Source organism: Pteropus medius, unplaced genomic scaffold, assembly GCF_902729225.1.
Source record: "Pteropus medius unplaced genomic scaffold, Ma_sr-lr_union100, whole genome shotgun sequence".
NCBI lineage: Eukaryota > Metazoa > Chordata > Mammalia > Chiroptera > Pteropodidae > Pteropus > Pteropus medius.
Genome location: NW_024340696.1, coordinates 11303126 through 11324240, shown reverse-complemented (window position 1 = coordinate 11324240; position 21115 = coordinate 11303126). Strand labels below are relative to the sequence as shown.

General features: G+C 35.5%; 1 protein-coding gene across 1 annotated transcript; it reads left to right on the top strand.

The window, feature by feature from the left end:
- Positions 1-75: 75 nt before the first annotated feature.
- On the top strand, positions 76-19200 carry APIP (APAF1 interacting protein). The gene is made up of 7 exons (XM_039866846.1): positions 76-270; positions 8273-8373; positions 12557-12605; positions 13794-13911; positions 15335-15470; positions 18134-18301; positions 18883-19200. The coding sequence occupies exons 1-7, from the start codon at positions 220-222 to the stop codon at positions 18980-18982; spliced, it is 723 nt and encodes a 240-aa protein (XP_039722780.1). The 5' UTR covers positions 76-219; the 3' UTR covers positions 18983-19200.
- The last annotated feature ends 1915 nt before the right edge of the window (positions 19201-21115 follow it).

Here is a 21115-nt window from a genome sequence, read left to right as displayed (position 1 = left end):
TCCAACCCCATTGGCCCCGCCTCCGGGTCGGGCGTCTGCGCCTCTAGCTTCCGGTCAGCGAAGCCCTCTCAGACCCGCCCTTCGCCTTGTCCGCCCCTTCCCAGGGCTGCCCTCAGCACCGCCTGATTGCACAAGCGGCCTCGCTGCGTTAGCCCTGGCGCTGGCCCAGGAGCAAAGCCGTGCGATTATAGAAGGCTGCGGAATCCCCCAGTCCCGGCCATGTCTGGCTGTCCAGAAGGAGACCGTTGCTCGCGGCAATGCGGTGCGCAGGTAGGGGCGGGGCTGCAGGTGTCCTTTATTCTGAGGAGGCAAGGCGCTGGCTGGCGCGGGCGCGGCCGCGTCTTGGGGCGGCCGGAACGCCTCCCCACACCCGACCCCCGCGCATGGCCATCTCCGCCCCGCGTGCAGACTTGAGGCCACGGTCTGTGGCGGTCTGCTGCCGGGTCTGGGCTATCCTACGGCGAGAGCTGGGCACCAAACGTTGAAAAAAGAAAAGATAACGGAGGAGAGTGTTTGTTGGCTTAAGTGTGTGTCTTAAAGCAACTTATCAGAAAGACAGGCCAAACATGGAATCGTGAAGCGGTGGACTGGAACTAGAGCAGAAACTACGAGCTCTGGTGATTAATTTCTACGCCTTGGCTACGAGCCCTATATTTAGCACGCGGTAGACACGGGAAACGTTCTCCTGGATGGAAACTGTGCCTCAGTAGCCAGCAGTTTTCCTCTGAGAAGTTTGCCTGCCTCTGTTTAGATTATGAGATGATCACAGAACCTATTCTTAAGGCAAAGTCAAAGGAAAATCCTTCCTTGGGTTGTTTACACTTTTCACTTGCTTACACACACCAACAATTTTATGGAACACCTACTTGCTCAGCGATATAGTGGTGGTTAAGGCAAATGGCCTAGGGTCAAGAGGAAAACTAGATGAATAAGCAATTTCAGTGTGAGAATCCCTGCTTAAAAGGCAAGGATAAAATTAACCCCCTTATTCCTGTCCAATACTTTTTTAGGACTGGAGATCCCAATTAAAAAGTAATAAAATGCAAGAGATACTATTGCAAAATATTTATGGGGGAGGATGAAATTTTCCCTTACCCTTCCAGGTTCTTTTTGGCTTGTCTAATAATTTAATCAACATGAGACAGGTTGAGAGAAAAATAACCAAATTTAACATAGGTACGTATGGAAACCCCGACATGTAGGAGAATCAGAGACACTGCACCCATACAGAGAGGTTCAGAGGCAGAAAGGTAAAATGAAGTAAGTACTATCTATATCCTTAGCTAAGGATGAGATAAGATGCCTTGGGGCTTCAGAGGGGAGGGAAGTAATTCAGCTAGCTCCTGAGCACCGTATGGCAGTCCTCTGGGGACCTTCCTTTCACATTCCCTAAGTGGTTACCCCAAACCTCATCATCTTAACTCATCTCCCCCAGCCTTGTCTCACAGATGAACTTGGCTCCAAAATCACAAAGAAAACATGAACTATTAGGTGTGAACTTGTCAACTTCAGATTTCTTCCCACCTACATTGTAATATAAAAGGTTAAGGACTAAGCATCTAGAATCAGACTGCCTGGGTTCAAATCTCTATCTGGGTGGTCTTGGACAAATTAATCTTAGTATAATACAGTTATAAGGATTAAAGTCCATAGAAAGCCTTTAGAATAATGCTTGGCAAAAAGTAAGCATTCAATAAATGGTAGCTATTCTCAATATCGATTGTATTACATATTTACTTGATCTTTACCTTTCCTCTTATCTAAGGCAACTACTTCCCTGTTTTCCTAATTCCAGCTTTTTCTGTCTCCACAAATACTGACTTAAGTAGGCCTTTTCTCTCCTATATCTTTAATCTTTCCCTATTTCCTAATTTTGCCTCCTGATGTGAAAGAAAACTCTTTATTAATGAGTTTTCCCTTCTGTTTCTCGAGCCCTTCATAGCAACACTATTGAAAGAGTAATTAGAATTCTCTGCCTCTAAATTTCTTTTCTTAACCCATTTTGATCTGACATATATACCCAATCTATTGAAATGGTTGTTACTTAAGGTCATAGTTGACCTCATTTACAAATATAGTTGGCCTTGCAAAACCCAAATCCAAGGTGAACCCTTCTGTCCACCCTCCTTGTAATTGCACCGTGCAGCTGAATATTGTTAGAGAAAATTACACAATGGTGCTGACTGGCCTCACTTCATATTCAAGATTTCAGCCTCAGATTGGCACTTAACACTGCCCAGCAACCTGCTTTGTTTCCCTGATAGTCACTGTCCCACTCCTGAAGATGACCAGTTGATTCCTTTTATTCTCTTTACAAGGCTGTCATACCCTGTTCTCACACTGACTTAGCTGATGACTTTGTTTATCCTTAAGACAGTAGGAGTCATAAGAAATGAACTTCCTCACCTTTGAACCACAAAACCTGCAGATCTGCCAAATCATGAACCCATCTCTTTTTAGAAAATGGAAGAAGCCTAATCCTTCCACATGTTCACAGGCTCTCCATCCCCTCTCACGTTCTGAATTATTTCTCTCCCTCTCACTGTGAAATCAATTCCCTTTCTGGAAGGACTGGTATCATGTAATTTTCAAGCCCCTGTGTGATCTCGCCCTGACAAACTCCATAGTCTACCACTCTCAGCATTTCTTAATCACTGCTGTAGCCAACTGGTCTTTCTATTTTTTAAACTCCTCGAGCATTTTCTCATTCTAGGGCCTTCATACCTGCTGTTTCCTCTGTCTGGAGTGCTTGCCTTTCCCCAGCACAAAGCCTTGCTCATGCACACACACTCATTCATCAAACACTGTGCTTTTCACATCTGTTAGGCCTTAAATGTCACCTGCTCAGAGAGGATGAAATGTGGTGACCGAAGAAACAAAAGACCAGTTTAACCACTTTAATCAAAGTTGATCTCTCCTATTTTTCTCTAAATCCCTTGTTTTATTTCCTTCCCACTTACTACAATTTATGTTTATATTCTTCTCTTTATAAAAACTACCCCCAACAGTGTAGTTCCTTTCGAGCACAGACTTTGTCTTGTTCATGGCTGAAGTCCCAGAAAGTCAATAGTAAGAACTCAGATATTTACGACTCACATCCCAGTGACTGGCATCACTATCCACCTATCTACTCAGCTAACCTCAAACTTGGAAGTCCTTGAAGCCTTTCTTTTCTTCAGTTTTCTTACCCTAAGTTCATCCTTTCTTTTTAACTTCTAAAATATCTTTCAAATTCATCTCCACCATAACTCCTTTGCAATTTCCTTTTAAAACTCTTTCCACAGCCATCTTACTGGTCTGGTCTTTTGTTTCTTCGGTCACCACATTTCATCCTCTTCTCTCCACTGCCACTATAGAAATGTGGAGAAATCAAAAACAAGATCTGGTTATGCCCTCTTCTATTTAAAACTGCTCAGTGGTTTTCAAACACCTATAAGTCAAGTCCAGACTCCTGTGCATGGCATGAATGATCCTCTATACTCTGCCTCTCTTTCCCCTCCATCACCCAGAACCTAATTTATAACCAGTTCCAACTACTGAGAGTTTTCTCTGACTGAAATGCCCTTTCTCAACCTACCCAGCATACTCCCATCCTTCATTAAGCCATCTCAGCCATCCCCTCCTCTATGAATCTTTTCCTAACTCCTGCTCCTTCCCACTTGTAGCTTCTGCTCCTTTAATGCCCTAGACTATTTATTACTTTGTCGTTTTATAGCTGTTAACTTCTTTACTAGATTATGAGTTCCTCAAGGATAAGGAATTTATCGTACTGGTATTCATTTCTTAAGGGCCTTCGGTGTAAGTTGCCGAATGAATAAATGAGAGGGCTCTATAATAAATACCAAAAGATACATAGAGCAAATATCATGGCACAGAGTTCGAGGAAGGGGTGATCACTTCCTGCTGTGATACTGAGAAAAGGAATTATAAATGAAGTGGGTAGGGAGCCTAGTACAAGGGCTGGCAAGCAGGAGTTCAACAGCTAGATTTGGTATAATTGGAGATCCAGAGGAACAATAACAGTGCAAAGAAAAAAACATATATTCTTGGCTGGCAAGAAAATATGTCTTAGTTACCTGTTGCTGCATAACAAGTGTTGCAAAACTTAAGCTTAAAACGCAAACATTTATTGTCTCACAGTTTCTGAGGATTAGGCATCCAGCAGAGTTTAGCTCCAGGTTCTGGCTCAGGGTCTCTCATAGGTTAGCAGTCCCTCTGACAGCTGGAGCGACACTTATCTCAAGGCTTGAGTGTGGCTGGAGTGAGCTTCCAAGTGCACTCACGTAGTTGTTGGCAGGACTTCGTTCCTTACTGATTGTTGGCCACAGGCTTCAGTTCTTTACCACATGGCTTTCTGCATAGGTTATCTAAATATCTTGAGCTGCTGACTTTCCCCAGACCAAGTAACCCAAGAAAGGGAGAGGGTAACCAGGATGGAAGCTATAGTCCTATAGCTAACCTCAGAAGTGACATACTATCACTTCTGCAGTAGTCTGTTGATCATATAGCCCAACTCCAGTACAATATGAGAAAGGACTGTCTACCAGTGTGTGACTCTCAGGCGATCATTAAGAGCCATCCTGGTGGTTGACATCCATAACTAGGTTGAACAGAACTGGGAGACTTATGTGAAAAAGTGAAAGAAAATATTTGAAAAGTTAAATTAGGGCAGGAAAACAGAAAGACTTAACAGACCAAGGAGGTGGTATTTGGGCATTAGGTGATGTGAGGAATGGAATTCAATGGTCGAAGTAATATATTATTTTAGTACTAATAGAGGGAAGGGTAGCTGGAGAAGAAGGAGAAATGGTAGGCAAGGTGACCAAATAGGAAGAGATAACCTTAATCCTCCCTCCAAATGTCAGTCTCTGAGTTTTTACTCACCTATCATAAAACAAGAAAAATAAGGACAGTGAAAAAGTGAATTTCACAAAATTAATTGCAAAGGATTAACTTTTATTCGGAGATTATCCTTCCTACTTTTTATGTTAAAAATGTCCTTTATTTTTTGAAGAAGGTGATAGTATTTGTTAGGTATAATTAATGTTGTAACTTGGCAATCTTACTTCAGTTCCTAAAACTTAAAAAGAAACAAAAATTATTGGTCTTGAAATGCAGAAGTTTGAGAATCACTTATCCAGGTTATTAATATATGGAAACTGACACCAGAAAGGGTCACTGACTTGCCTTAGAGTCTTCTGATTGCTAGTTAGTGCTTGACTAATGTGAAGAAGATTTAAGTGTGTTGAAGGGAGAAGAGAGAAATAGAGCTTTGAGTGGAGGTGAAGTTGCAAAGAAAGCCAACATGCACAGAGAGGAGAGTGAAACAGATGTGCAGAAAGAAACAAAAACCAAAGACAGATTAAATGCTGACAGTTTTGCTGTCAGCATCCAGTCCCTTCCTGAGGCCAGTGTCATGAAAAATTCTGAAAGATTGAAATGAACCAAAAATGATTACTAGGTGTCTCGGGGCTATCTTTGAACTCTTGTACAATTCCGACAGTAATGCAGATGATGATTATTCGTAAAAATGCAAGTTGTATTATAGGGATTCAATTTATTGCTGCCTGGTGGATATTGTCCAGTTTTGCATTTGCAAATCCAAGATTCCTGATTACTTATATGTGCATGTGTTTGTTTTGAATGCTCTTTGGAACCAGTTGTAACATCTTTCTGGTTCCCTCATTAATATCTTTGACACATGTTTATTTTATATTCGTATGAAAATCCAGGAAAACATCTGTCTGAACAATATATGCCTCTATTACGCCTAAATTGAAAGAAGAGTAGAGGAAGGGATTAGAGCCATGGCTGTTAGCTGGTATCTTACCTCAGTGACAGTTGAGGCTGATTTCCTTAAAAGGCTAGACTGAAAAATTGGAAAAATAAAATACCAATTCAAAAACTTTTTAGACTTTAATGTTTTTAATATATACGAAATACTGTATACTGTTAAATGTTTCTCCCTCACTAAATTTAGAGTAGACTCTCTACTGTAAGCAACTAATTGCAATCCATCTTTAGAAATATCTTTCAAAATTCTTATTCTAATTGAAAACCAGATGTAACAATAATAGACAAGTAATGTTATTGACATTCAGGGGAAAACTAAGTACTAACTAAACCTTTCCTTCCTGTCAACTCTTGTTAAAAATATGTACTCCGATTTTTACTCCGGACAATATAAATGACTGCATTTTTACCAAATATACAATTTCTTGAAATTGTTATTCTTTGGGTTTGAATGATCAAATGAAACTTTATTAACAACAGCTGCTTTATCATTGTTATTCCTGTAGCATGAAGCTGGCTAATTGCTATAATATCTCAGTACTGGAAAAGACAAAAGGACAAAGGGAGGCCCATAACAGACTGTTTTCTATAATGTTTGCTACTTGCTGTGCAAATTGATGATTTTAAGGATTAGAAAACTGCAGGAGTCTTCTCATTAGCTGTACTTTAATATGTAATTAAAATATCATTTATATCCCTAAAAAAAAAAAGAAATAGCAATTTCTACAGGGTATGGATAACTTGGCTAGATTTCATAAGGACAGAAGAAAAAACCAGCAAATTTTACTATTAATTTTAATTCATGAATTTTTAACTCATTAAAATGAGAAGGAAACTGACATTGTGTCACAAATTGTGCTGGGTGCTTTATATCCATTATATCTCATTTTAATCCTTATAATTTTCTCATTTTATGGATAAGTAAACTGAAACCCAAAGTCCCACAAATAAAAAAAAGTTAACACTCCTAAGCCTGTGTTGAATCAGAACTTTAAAAAATTTCAACATTCCCATGTTCTTAATTTTATATTTTGAAGTCTACTCCATCAAATTATCATTCATAATATTTAAATGGATATATCAAATATTAACAGTGCATTTGGAAAAACACCATAATTTTAAAAATCCAGTTAAATAGCTGAAAATTCAGTCTCTTCAATTATAATCCCTCTTTGGATTCAAAGACATTTTTTCCCCTTTACCCAGTGCCAAGATTTATTTAAGCAAACTTCCTTGCTATACTTTTCTGCACAGTGGCTATATTTTATCTGGAGGATATAGCTCCATGGGGTCTCAAGTGTATGTAGGGATTTTCTGTTAGATGGCCCATTTTGAGTGCACTTTGGTTTCATCTCGTTTCTAGTGGCTGGCATAGCTATCACAATCGAAGCTCTAGGTCACCAGAGTTTTGGAAATACCTTCAGGGAAATGATAGCTTTGGAGCTCACTTCCCTTCCAGGTGGGCTTACTCTCATTTCTTTTATGGCCCCTGCGAGACCTTACTTCCTTGACAGTTCAGCAATGTATTTGGAAATCTTCTAAAAAATAATTTATTCAGCATTTTTAGTTGTTTTCATACTGGCAAAAAAAAAAAAGGAATTCTTTATTTTTGTTTTCGTTAATTTTAACTTTAAAAAGGGGAGAGAAACATTTTTTTTAAAAAAGTAATTATTAGAAAAATAAAAATAAGGCTCTTTATTTTAACTAGTCTTATTGTGCTGATCATTTTTCCAATATATACAAATACCGAATCATTATGTTGTACGCCTGAAACTAATATAGTATTCTATGTCAGTTTTACCTCAATAAAAATATATGAATAAAGCTCGAGGTATATATCCCACTATATGTACATATGTTTCTATACACACATAGCTTCATAGAAATAGGCCCAGGAAGTATTAGTTGTGATTGTTTCTGAGTGAGTTCTTTCTGTGTTATTTTCTTGACTTTATATTCCATGATGACTACATATTGCTTTTGTAATAAGAGAAAACAATAATCACTATGAAAAAAATACATTTTTAGAATAAAAATATTGAACCAACACACAGAATATGAACAAATAGTTATCACAGTATATCATATATATCGTGCCTTACTTGAATAAGATGTCTAGTGTAAAGAAATGTACTGGATGACAAGCCTGTTCCTTTCAGCATTAGATTCTATTTTAGGCATTTCAGTAGAGACTTCGTAATGTGTACTGGGCACTTCCCCTCTTCTTTCTTGCAGCCTGTTCCATAGTGTTGGACTACATGTCCCTATACTGAATAATTCCAGGTCGCCAAATATAGTAGATCCACTTTCCAAACATTAAAAACAAAGTATGTTTTATAATAGTTTCCTCTCTCACAGTACTCTCTCCATGGCAGGTTTTCTTAAATTTCCTCCAATTGGCTTCTTAATAGAGATGTCAGCTAGAATAGTCACTTCATAAAATGATGTCTAGTTTTAAAATCATTGTCTTCTTTTTAAGGATAAGGAACATCCAAGATACCTGATCCCAGAGCTTTGCAAACAGTTTTACCATTTGGGCTGGGTCACTGGGACTGGAGGAGGAATTAGCTTGAAGTATGGGTAAGTTTCTGGCTGATTTCACTTCTGGGACTTCATCATAGAGGTAGACCTCAGAGAATCTAGCATTCATTATGTCCAAAGAACAACTGATACACAGTTTTATGTGATACTGAAGGTATTTCATTTCTACTTGGAGAAATGGATATTTGCATAACTGAGTGGAACAAGAGTGCAAAAGTTGCAGATATAAGGAAATACCTAAGGATTTAAGAAACAGTTTCTAATCAAAATAATTTGATCCCCAGTCTTTGGAGTACCAAAGATAAATAACATGCTGCCAATATGTTTCTATGTCTGGAATTGTAAAAGGTCTCCTCTAGGTAGACGGAATTTCTTTCAAAAGTTCAGATACATATTTTGAAATCACTTAAATGTAAATTACTAAACATCAGAAATCCTAAAAATTATATTTTATTTAATCAAAAGAAAGGCAATATGCCTTTCTAACTCATTCTAACTCGTGTGTCATTATTAAAGGACATAGCACCTATGGTCCACGTTGCTCAGAGGACAAAACAAGAGGTACTGGACTCGAAACAGAAGGAATAAATAGCAGTTAATTGTTCATTAGATTCATTCAATGTCATTCCTCCAAGAGGATGAAGAAATAAGTAATTCACTAACAATAAAAGTAGAGGTTGTGGAATCTCATCTTCTCAAGTGTTTTTCCTCTTGTAGTGAGTGTTTAAGGAATATTATCTGGAGGCTGAATGTTGCACTGAATAATTTGATTTATTTCTTTATCCTACTCACTTTCTTTAACAAAATTTGATTAGTACCATATCGATATAATATTGAGTATATATAGTAATGCCCCCAAAGAGGCTGCACTGTATAAAGGGAATAAAGTGTGAAAAATAATCAGACCACTTTGAACAAAAAGGATTTCATGGCATACTGCAAGATGATGCCGTTGTAATTTCATCTGCTTTAAATTACCAAGTAACTCATGAAATATTAATTGAACTGTGGGAAATGACAGGAGGGGCCTTGGTCAGCAACTATCACAATTATGTGTATAGAGATGCACTCAGTCTGGAAAGGTCACGTTTCCATGTGGTTCATCGTACATCCATGATTGCCTCTTCTCTTACCATCAATCCAGTGCTGACATGTCAACTCAGCATTTTGCAGGCTTTCATATTATTTTGCCAAAACTTTCAAGTTGACCTATTTCCAGCAAAGTCCTATGAAAATAATATTTGTTGTTGTTTTATCCATTTAGGAGTTGAGTCCCAGTGTTGGTTTCTCAGCCGTATTATTTATAAGTCATATTCTAAACATTGCCTTTAGTTAACTGCCTTTTATTTGCATATGCAAAAATAGTTTGTATATGTACAAAATAGAGCTTCCTACCAAACTGTTAAAGTAACCATTTTTTTAACTGGCCCTTTAAAAAAAAACAACAAAGTTAAAAATAAAATACAGATAATAAGTAGAATGCAGATAAGGGGCCACTGCAAATCTCAAGAGAGAATATTTTTAATCATAAAGACATAAAATGCTATGTTATTTCTAAAAGAATTTTACTAATACATATATTGAAATTGTGTCTGGTCACCCTAAAACACTATCACCTTTTAAAATTATATGGCTTTTATAGCACTGTAATCAATTTACAGGCAAGTTGCATCATGTGTATGAAATGCTTTTTCCTTAGATTCTTAATGGGTGAGGAGCTCCTCCTGGAGGTCACAGTGGAAACAACCACAAATTTATGGCACTGTATTTGGAATCTTTTTAAATTTGTACTTTACAGTGTAAAATGGGTAATTTGTAGTAAAATGTTGAATTTTTTCCTAATATTTAAATAACTTCCTAAACCCACATCAACTACTTTGTCAGCAGCATTTTTCTCATGTTATTAGTGAAAGTTTCGTCTTCTTTGTCTGATGCTGAGAGCAAATAAATTTGGACTGAAGTATAAACCCAATAGATTGTTTCCGGAATAATACTGACAATAAACTCTTTGGGATTATAAAAGTATTTACTGATTCCAAGGTTTGGCTGATACCATTCCAGCTTATGCTACTGACATGTGGTACCAAAAGATGTGTATAAAATACAACTAAAGACAAATATGAGTTAAATCAGAAGGAGAAAATGGAAGACCAAGAAAAGACCAGTAATCAAGGCAATTCTAGGATACTCAGCAGCCATTGTATTCATGTCGGGACCCTACCATTCACATTTAGCATTTCCTGTTTTCATGAGTGTAATATTGTTATGTTAGATGCTAATCCTGTTGCATGCTATTAGAATTAAAATTAATAAACCTACATTATAGACAAGATAATTAAGGCAGAATAAGACATATGATTTTTTTAAAGTGACTCAACAGTAAATAAAAATAGTATTATGAACTCCCAGGTTTTGTCTCCCTGCTTACCATATAGTGAAAGAGCAGGGAGTATAGAGAAATAAATTCAAAGCTAAACACCTTGAAATTCAAAATGCTTTTTGTTTGTGGCCTACAGCACCAAGTAAATAGTTTACTTTTAGTGTTTGGCATGCTTCCCTCCTAGAATAAAAGCTCTGTCATCTTCGTATTTTTATCCAGATAGTTCCTTCATTATAGGTGTAAATATATTTTTTTCTAAAATGCATTTATCTAATCTTTTAATTACCCAAGGTTGATCAAAGTCTAAACTAATTTCTGTTTTACAAAGGCAATAGTAAAAACAGATTTGGTGTACCAAATTACTTAAATGAACAGAATAAATGCCTTGGATTTTCCTACTTTGTAGATAAATTTTGTTTAGTAGCAGACTGTTTTTTACTTTATTTGAGTCTGTTCCCAGGACTGCATAAATTTCTCCTACATAAGACCTACAAGTCCATTTACCAGTGGAGGTGATTAGACTATGTACCACACATGATTCTAGAGTTTCTTCCATGTTACATGAGGACAAAAGATTTGGATTCCTGGTATTTGTAAAGGGCCTTTTTTTTTAACAGTAGGATATTATTTTCTTATGCAACAAAGCTCTAAAGCACTAGCAACTTTGTGAAAACAAATGCTTGAATGTTACTTACTGTGCTTTGAATTTCACTCCCATTATCATAAGCTTTTATTTTCTAGACCTTAATTTACCACTGGACCCTTAAAGGAACTTTTAATTTACTTTACACTTTTGTAAAGCTCTGCATTTTGACTCTACATTTGACGGCTTGTTTCGATACAGGCTGTCATCCTCATTTTCACTATGAAACAGTTAATATTTATTCAGTGTCCGTGTGTCCATGCCTCAGTGACAGAAGTTGAAACATGCATGTGCTAGCATTTCCTTCGTTTGCAGGTATGTGGCAGCTCTTTGGTACCCTCTGGCAGCAAATGAAACTGATAAATGAGCCAAAGGACTTTTGTTGAAGATAAAGAGAATTTAAAGACGGTTTTGAAATTAATCAAATTTTAGAGCAACTTGAGGCGAATGGTAGGGTATAACACAACATTCTGTATGTAGTAGAGAGATCTTCAGATTATAACCATGCCTTTTATATTTTTAACTTTTTGCAGTTGTCGTAGCTTTATTACTGAATATTTTCACAAGATAGATGTTTGTTTTTTTCAAAAAAGGAAGCACACTGTTCTACCCAAAAAGTAGCCAAGTGTTAATGCTTATTTGTAATAATACTGCAATAATTTAATAAACTGTCCAGTAGAGGTCTCTGAACTTCATGTTTTATAAGAGCATTTAAAACAGTAAAATTTAACCTGATTCCTTGTAAGACAGATATCTCCTCTACTCCTTGCGAACATATTTTCTCCCGATAGGATTTTAGAATAACTGTATTCCACTATACTAGGATAAACTCTGCTTATTCATGCTTAAAGATTCATGCTAAAGACTTGTGTTTGCAGATTTTATTTCTCTTAACCAGATAAAAGCCTGATTACCAATGATTTTTGCCCCCATAAAAAGAAATAAAGAAATGAATATGAAAACATAGAAAACAAAAGCAATTATCAACATTTTACTGTGTCACCAGCATTATAAAGGCATTAAAGTATTGGGTAATCTTTCTATACAGCCTATATCATTAATTAAATCAAGCAGCTACTTATATGACTCGATTTATAAAGTAATCAGTAATGGTTGGACTGCAAGGATACATTTTTCTTTGTGCAAAAGCAGAACATTAGAGTTAAATAAATACCAATTTCTATATTTTGTGTTCCCAGAAACGAAATCTACATTGCTCCTTCAGGAGTGCAAAAGGAACGGATTCAGGTACGGCAAAGGGATCCTTCTTAAACCCAAATGTCTTTTCTTCTCTACTTGACTATTGTTTTATGAAATGAAATTAATTTTAAAAGAAATGTTAGTTTTGAAGGGTGGTTGTATTGTGGTGATTTAAATAACTAATCAACAGACATTAGTTGGGTAACTATTAAATTTTTTTAAAGTGGTAAGTACTCTCCATGCAACCAGTCTGTTTTGAACTCTCATTCAACCTCTAGAAGGCAAAAGTGAATAGCGCAATCTTAAGACATAATAAAAAGGAATTCTGAGTTTGCAGCATTGTAACACTATCTTTATTAGGACAGTAGGATAATCAGATTGAGAGTCTCAAATGGACCAAGCTGATTCCTTTTTAATAATAGCAAAGTTATTCCAATTTAAAGTTATAAAAGCGTATTTTGAAATTTTAGAAGATGCATTCTATATTAATGCTAGAATAACACCCCAAGTCTATTTAAAACAAACACATAATACTTACCATCTATCTAAGGCATAATGCTTCGTTAATAAAATATTTGCAATAAACCTTGTAGTTTATAGTAAACCCTGCCAAATGAAAGTTATAAGTCCAGAGTATGCATGTGTTACTAGGAAAAATCTGTGGATTTACGTAATTCCCTTAAAGTTGAATAATAATAGACCTTATTGAGATTAACATTTCTGAGTACCACTTAAGTTTCTAAGAGGATAAGAAAATTTTACTCTATATTTTTCCTCTTATATTATGAAATGTGAAAAAAAATTGTAACACTCATCTTAGAATAATGATTTTTTTTATATAGTCACTCTGAAATATAGTTGTGAAATTACAGGGCAAAGTTGAGAAACTAAATTGATGAAATGACAGCAGCATCATTACATACATATTAGATTTTCCATATCAATTTTTTCTTCAAATTCTAAAGGAAGATTTTTCAGCTCTTGAGAATATTCATATTAGTAGAAAATATTTTTTATTCTCAAAATGGCTAAAAAAATGTTGAGAGATAAACTATACTTATATCAATATTTAAAATATGGGTTGACTATATAATCATTGTGCATCTGCTATATACTACATATATGTGTGTATGTGTGTGTGTGTGTGTGTGTGTGTACATATACATACAAGAAAGGGGACATTTCTAATTAATATTATATAAATCTTCTGTTTTTCTTTTTCACCCTCTTAAATAGCCTGAAGACATGTTTGTTTGTGACATCAATGAACAGGACATAAGTGGACCTCCACCATATAAGAATCTGAAAAAAAGCCAGTGTACTCCTCTTTTTATGAATGCTTACACAATGAGAGGTAGGCAGAAAATGTATTTGACATAAAGACATATTTACAGAGTAGGCTCCTCTAATGGTAATTATTATCGTAGTTAACATTTCTGGGATACCTATCACATGCCAGAACTTTAAATATGTTATAACCCATTCTGTCTTTGCATCATCCCATGTGGAAGGTCCATTATTACTCCATTTTACATATGTGAGGACAGAGGCTCTGGGAAGATTTTCCTAAATTAAACAGATAGTGAGTATTGGTGCCAGAATTCCAACCTAGGTCACTGTGACTCCATTAGATTGTCAAATTGACTGACTAAATATTTTTACAATCAGATTCCCACTCTTAGGTTGGAGTTGTGCCCCTGGGAACTTATAGTAGAAGTAAATCAATTTACAAATGAAGGAGAATCATGGCCTTTTCTTCACCTCAATGGGGGTGGTCCTTTCTTTTTGAAAAATGTGCTGTGTGATAAAAATAGGAGTCTTATTTTAATTCCTAGAAATAGTGGTAGAAAACCATCCTGGAAAGGTTGAACCTAGAGGACAATGTGAAAATAGGAAATTATAACTGAAGTGCTGGCTCAACCATAACAATACAGTCATTAGAACCATGTTTTAATGTAGCCACTGGATGAAATCAATATTGATTAAGCAATCATGCTATTACTCCTGGACATTTTCAGCCAGTGCTGAAAGGATAAAACTTCAGGAACAGGTTCTAATAGCATAAAGGATCTTTCCCAGCATGAAGCTAATAAACTTCCAATAGAAAAAATAGCCATTAGTAAATTTTATAGCATAGGAATTATAGCTATACCTTAAAATCCCAGCTATCCCTTATGCTACCAAGATATAACCTGTGCTATGAAGCCTAACTTGGTGATTAAGCTTAAGACTGACCTGGGTTTAAATTCAGGTTCTGCCACTATTGTCTGAGAACCATGGACAAGTTATTTAACATCTCTGAGCTTCAATTGACCATTAAATGAAAGAGATAAAATTACTTCTATGGTTGGTGTGATGGTGCAAAGAGATAACACATATAAAGGGGGTTTGCCCAATGCCTGGCACACAGGAATCCCTTAGTAAGTGGTAATATTATTATGATTACGATCTCCATTATAGCTGTACTTCAGACCATCTAAAAGATATTTCATGAGCATGTGTATTGTGAATTGTCTTATTAAAGTTTAATATTAAAGTTTAATTTTTTGCTTTCTGGTTCTTTTATCAGTTTTTCTCTTTTCCTACCTCCCTCCTACCTACTACATACTTCCAACTTATTATCCTATGTTAAGAAAAACAAGTTCAAAAACCATATATCAATGTGTGTGCGCGTGCATGTATATATATGCATGTGTATGTATACATATATATTTTTTTCTTTTTTAAGGTATAATTTAGTTTTCACTGAGCATATGACTTTTTTCTTCCTCCTCCAGGTGCAGGCTCAGTGATTCATACCCACTCTAAAGCTGCTGTCATGGCCACCCTTCTCTTTCCAGGACCGGAGTTTAAAATTACACATCAAGAGATGATAAAAGGAATAAGGAAATGTACCTCGGGAGGGTATTATAGGTATTTTTTTCTATTTTTCCTTAAATAATTTGAAAAGTATTTTTCCTTCTTTTGATAAACAGGCTACTGATTTCTTTTATGCATTTAATGAGATGTGTGGGATCTATGTTAAATCTTAACCCACTTAATATTATAGTTTCAGGTCTATTCTTAGTGATACAAATCAGATGCCTCTCCTCCTCCGATCCCACTTTCACCCCAGCCTTGGTAAATTATTAGCAATACGAATAATGAAATGTTTGTCAGGGCAAAATGAAAAAACCTTGGCTGAGACCTCTATAGAGATGAAAAGATTATAACCCTATATTGAAGCACCCAGAGAGCAAGATCTCCCCCCTTACCCTTTGTCTGCAGGAAGGTTCAGCCCTGACAAAGTTTTAATTCGTTTTGAGTTAATTTAGTATTTCTAGAATATTTTCATATTTATAAAATTTTTATAATTATTTCAATTAAGTAGATCTCTATATTGTTATAATTTTTCAGTATGGAAAGTGGCATAGACAGTATAGAACAAAGACCTAGATAAAAATCAAATAAATCCACCAGCCCACAAAAATGTAGTAATTATTCATCAATGTAGAATATAGTAACGTGAAGAAACATGTTCTCGGTACTCGGGTACAAGCTAAGCATTTCATTTGAATGTATTGGCACTCTTACTTCTGAGTCTTCACCTTTTTAATTTCCTAAAGGGCCTTATTTAGAGGAAAAGGTGCCAGTTTTTCTCAAGTGTTCTTAACAGCAATATCTTATTGTTACTACATGTAACAGAAGATACATGTTTAAACTAGTGTGTCGAGATATTAATTTGATTTGATATTAGTATCTGTTGTGTGCCTAAAGCATTCCTCAGCACTGTGAAATACCTATTTACAAAAGTTAAATATTTTTATTGTGAAAGTATACATACTAAAGAATGTCCCATATTGCCTTTTCCATATCTGGGTCTTAAAGGAAAGGCATTATGTGTGATATCAATTTCATCAGCATTTGATTGCTTTGGTGAAAAAATAAAAATAGATCAGAAGAACATGTTGAAAGGGTAGGTAGAGGAACAGAGTACAATAGAGAGCTTTGGATTTTGTGGAAAATAAAAGACATGAATGAAAAGATGCCATTTCTTATGGATCGTAACATACATATTTGGTATATTATTTTGCATGTTTCAGAATGCAAAGAACACCAGAACACTGTCTTTTTTGAGACATCTTTTGCTATTCTATTTGAGCCTTGCTGGGAAATCAGTAATGGACTCATTATTATAGTTCAGTGGGCAATAATATTTTATCAGAGTTTGGGGAAAAGCTTAAGAGTCTAGTTTTCAAAAGAAGGAGCAATGAAAGCTGAATGAAGTAAGAAAGGAGAGTTTTTGATATTCTCTATTCTATTTTTTTAAGTCTATCTTGGAAAAAAAACTTGCAAATATGTAATTCTTATCAGAGGAGGTTACGATATTTAAATATAATTATCCTCCCATTTGGAAGCAACATGCATATGGTCGAGTGAAAACACTGTTTTATGGTCAAAGGACTATCCTGTCTCTGTTTCTTACTTAGTGAGCTACCTGTAAAATAAGTGGTTTGGATCGAATTATCTTTCAGATGTTATTTTGCTGTGAAATTATTTTACCCCTGAAAATATGTCTGACTGTTCAATATATGCTAGAGGAAAATATGTTTATGGTTCTCCAGGTCAATATCAGGAAACATAGAAAGATTCCTTCCACGTTTAAGAATATTTTACTTAAATGAAATAACGAGCCACTCCATACTGTTAATGATAATGGTTGGCCAAGTTACACATGACAGCCACTAAGCCTGTACCTGCCCTAAAGTAGCAATTTTTGATAATACTTTAGCTAGAACTTTTGGGAGTTAAGTTTAGCCACTACAGAGGGAATGAAAAAGCAGATGTTATATTACCAAGACAAGAGAAAGTCATGTAAAAAGGAAAACATGTCTGAGTTTTGACTAGTTATAAATAACCTCAGGGGTAGACTTAATCTTTACCAGTACAAAGTTTTTTGCTTAAATGTTACAGTAACAAAAAGGAAAACACATATTCTGATATTATCACATGTATTCACAGACATAAGGTGGAAGTAAAAAAAGTTCTAATGCCACAGATAAAAAATGTTCTGAAAATATTATCATATCTTTAAGTTATCTCCACAAGTTTCTTGCTATCCCAAACCACACCTGTATTTATTAATTTACCTATCTGAGACACTTTGGGGTCCTGTAGAGATAAAGTAAGATGATTTTATATCATTGGAAAATTTATACTTGGTAAGTAGTTCAATTGTTAATCCTTCCTACAGTTCTGATTCTGATATCATTTCCCATCTGTTAAAAATATGATTGTCTCTGCTTCAAGGAAATACTTGTATGATCTTGATAATTTCTTTGTTATGTTTTGGTATCCTATACAAATTTCTGCCATTTATACTTAGGATTAGAATTATGCCTGCCAAATCCCTAAGGTGTCTTTTGATACAGATGTTTGTGCAAGATACACAGAATAACATGCAACATCTTGTTCATAATTTGGAGTAGCCTTCCAGATATAAAAAGAACGTTTAACTGGTTGCTTGCAAAAATTATAAATTTTTCATATGAATAATTTTATTTGTTTTAATGAGAAAAAAATGGCTTGTCTTATAGATATGATGATATGTTGGTGGTACCCATTATTGAGAATACACCTGAGGAGAAAGACCTCAAAGAACGAATGGCTCGTGCAATGAATGAATACCCAGACTCCTGTGCAGTACTGGTTAGACGTCACGGAGTCTATGTCTGGGGAGAAACGTGGGAAAAAGCTAAAACCATGTAAGTATTAAAGAACATTTGGGACAAGTCACCACACTCTAAATGTGAAAGAGTGAAATATGTCATATGATTTTAAATGAAGTGTGAATTTTTGTGTGTTATTGGTCAAATTTATTATTATTATTTCTAGATATTTAATTTGCATTGGGTATTCAGTTTTTAAGAAACATTTATTGGATGAGTCATTATTTGGAAAGGTGTTATGCACTTTGATACAAAGAAAGAGAAGCAGATCTTGTTCTAGGAGGTTAAGGCTGGACAGGAGATTAAAGCTAACCCAAGTTATATGATTTGCTACATTTATTTCAAAACGTGGCACATAGTAAAAAATTTAAGTTAAATAATATATTTTAAATTCCCTTTTATATTCTGAGAAGTATTTAATATGGTTTCATGACTCAGTATGATTCCTTTTCATGTTTTAATAACATTGGAGACAAAATAAGAAAAATTTGGCTTGCAACTGAGAAAAATGTGTTAGGAACAGGGTTAACCTGGTGGAGAAGATAAATGTGGTTATTAGGGTTGGAGAATGCTGTTTCCCTAAACACCTTCAGTTCTTTTTGTTTTTTCTTTTACAGGTGTGAGTGTTACGACTATTTGTTTGATATTGCCGTATCAATGAAGAAAGTAGGATTGGATCCCTCACAGTTTCCAATTGGAGAAAATGGAATTGTATAAGCCAAAGAGAAGTTTATATACAGAGACAAAGCTTATCTTAATTATTAAATGAAACTTGACTTTTTTTAAATGAATTGAAAATTTTCCATGATGCCATTAATTTGTCACTAAATCCTGTAGATGATCACCCTGAATCTCTTTTGACAGTGGATGATATTTGCTTGAATTCTTGTAATTTTAAATGACAATGCAGTGGAATAAAAATTTTATAATCAGTATTTTTATGTTTATTTTAAAATCCATAACAGCAAAATATTTCCCTTTAAATTAATTCCCCCCTTTTTTTATATATACACTCCCAGAGAATTCCTCTGATTCTTTAAAGTTGCCAGCAATAATAGAATTCATTGGAAAATTTCTACTTAACCATAGACTGGGCACTTTCTTGTTTTTGCCAAAATAATGGTCAGTTCTCTATATTTTTTTTGTGACTTTACAGTAGCATTACTAGTGATTTACTCCCTCCTTGAAACATTTTTCTCCAGGCCTCCATGACACCAGACTCATGTGACTTCTACTTACCTCATCGGTCACTCTTGTGGTTCTTTTCTTGAGTATTTCTTTATCAGACTTTTAAATGTCGCAGGGCCTCAAGGCTCTCTGCCCTAAATCATAGTCTTCATCTATACTTTTTTCCTAGGAAACCTCATGCAGTGCCATAGCTTTAAATATCTATGTGCTGATGACTCAACAGTGGTTTATCTCTAGCCCAGACCTCTCTGTACTCCAGACTTCTCTCTCCACCTCCTACTTCTCACCATTTGGATGTCTAATTGGCATCTTAAATCCACTAGTGCCCAAAACAATGCTATTGAATTTTCTTGCCTATAAGCCATTACCTTCCCCTCATCCCCAAACATTTTCTGGATGTTTATGCCAAAATCCTTTCTGAGACAAACCTCTATCTTGTTCACTACAACCACAAAAAATGCCTGACACATCATAAGCACTCAGTAAATATCTGTTTTCTGAGTGCTTAGTGGAGGTTCTTCCCCTGGAGAGAAAGAGTTTTGGTCACTTCTGCTTAACCTCATTTTCCTCATTATTAAAATGGAGGTAATGAAAGAGAGAAAGTATGTGAAAGAACAAACCACAGTGCTTGTCCCATAGTAGGTTTTCAATAAATATTAATTACCCTCCTTTCTATAAATCCTACTTAATCCCCATTAAGCGTGTTTTGAAGCAGGTATTATTTTAGATAAGTTTTTTAGATGAGGAAATTGAAGCTGAGATGAGAATAATAAATATGTAAAATTTAAGAGAAAGTAAGTAAATGTCTCATCATGGCCTGTCATATACTAGGAATTCCGTCAACTATAAATTTCCTAAACACTTCTCACTAGCAATCTTCCAGGTAATTGTCCTTCAAGTCAGTCATTCAAACTGTGTGACAGCACATCTTCGATTGTATGTTCCTTCACTGCTGGAAATGCAGAAAAGGTTTGCAAAACCTAATTTCAAGGTAGAAGTAATAGCTGGTGGAAGTCTATCTCCTGCTCAATTTTTTTCATTTTTTTAAAGAAGACTATAATCCCTACAATGTGAGATCCAAAGGTAAATACAAATACAGCTCTAGGAGGGCTTATTCTCAGTGAACACATCGTGTTCAGTGCATATTTATAGAAGGGGGCAATGGGCATTCTTCGCATGTCCTTGTGACTTGTTCTTTCAATTGTTCCTATTTCTTTAAGGAGAAATGTTGCTTATTAATGAAGGATTAAACTGGTAAGTAAGCTAGATCAAACACTTCTAGGGCAGGACATAACATTCACTCTCAGATTGAATAAGGGATTAACATTTTAATCAAGAGTCTTGTCATTTGTTTCGCAAATGATTTTAGAGCCTTTTGGTCCCAGCCAGCTCTCTTTAATGAGAGGTACCTCAAAATAATATAGTTCCCAGAGTGTCCCAAACGATCAGAAAGGCAAAGTTATAACCTTAGAGTTTCATCTTATATTTCTATTTGCTCAAACATTTCCCTTTTGATGAAGAAAACTGCTGCGTCTCAGCAATTCTAGTCAAGGTGGTCGGATATGAGACTAGTAACACGGACAGCACTTTTCAAGAAGTAATTTGAATTCTCCCGCCACGGTGCTTTAAAACAGGACTACAAGAGAAAGAGAATTTGGTTTT

Excerpts from the sequence above, each read along its gene's own strand:
- APIP (XM_039866846.1), top strand. The coding sequence starts at position 220 with ATGTCTGGCTGTCCAGAAGGAGACCGTTGCTCGCGGCAATGCGGTGCG. Across the intron at positions 12,606-13,793 it reads TGCAAAAGGAACGGATTCAG|CCTGAAGACATGTTTGTTTG; the intron begins GTACGGCAAAGG and ends CCTCTTAAATAG. Across the intron at positions 18,302-18,882 it reads TGGGAAAAAGCTAAAACCAT|GTGTGAGTGTTACGACTATT; the intron begins GTAAGTATTAAA and ends TTTCTTTTACAG.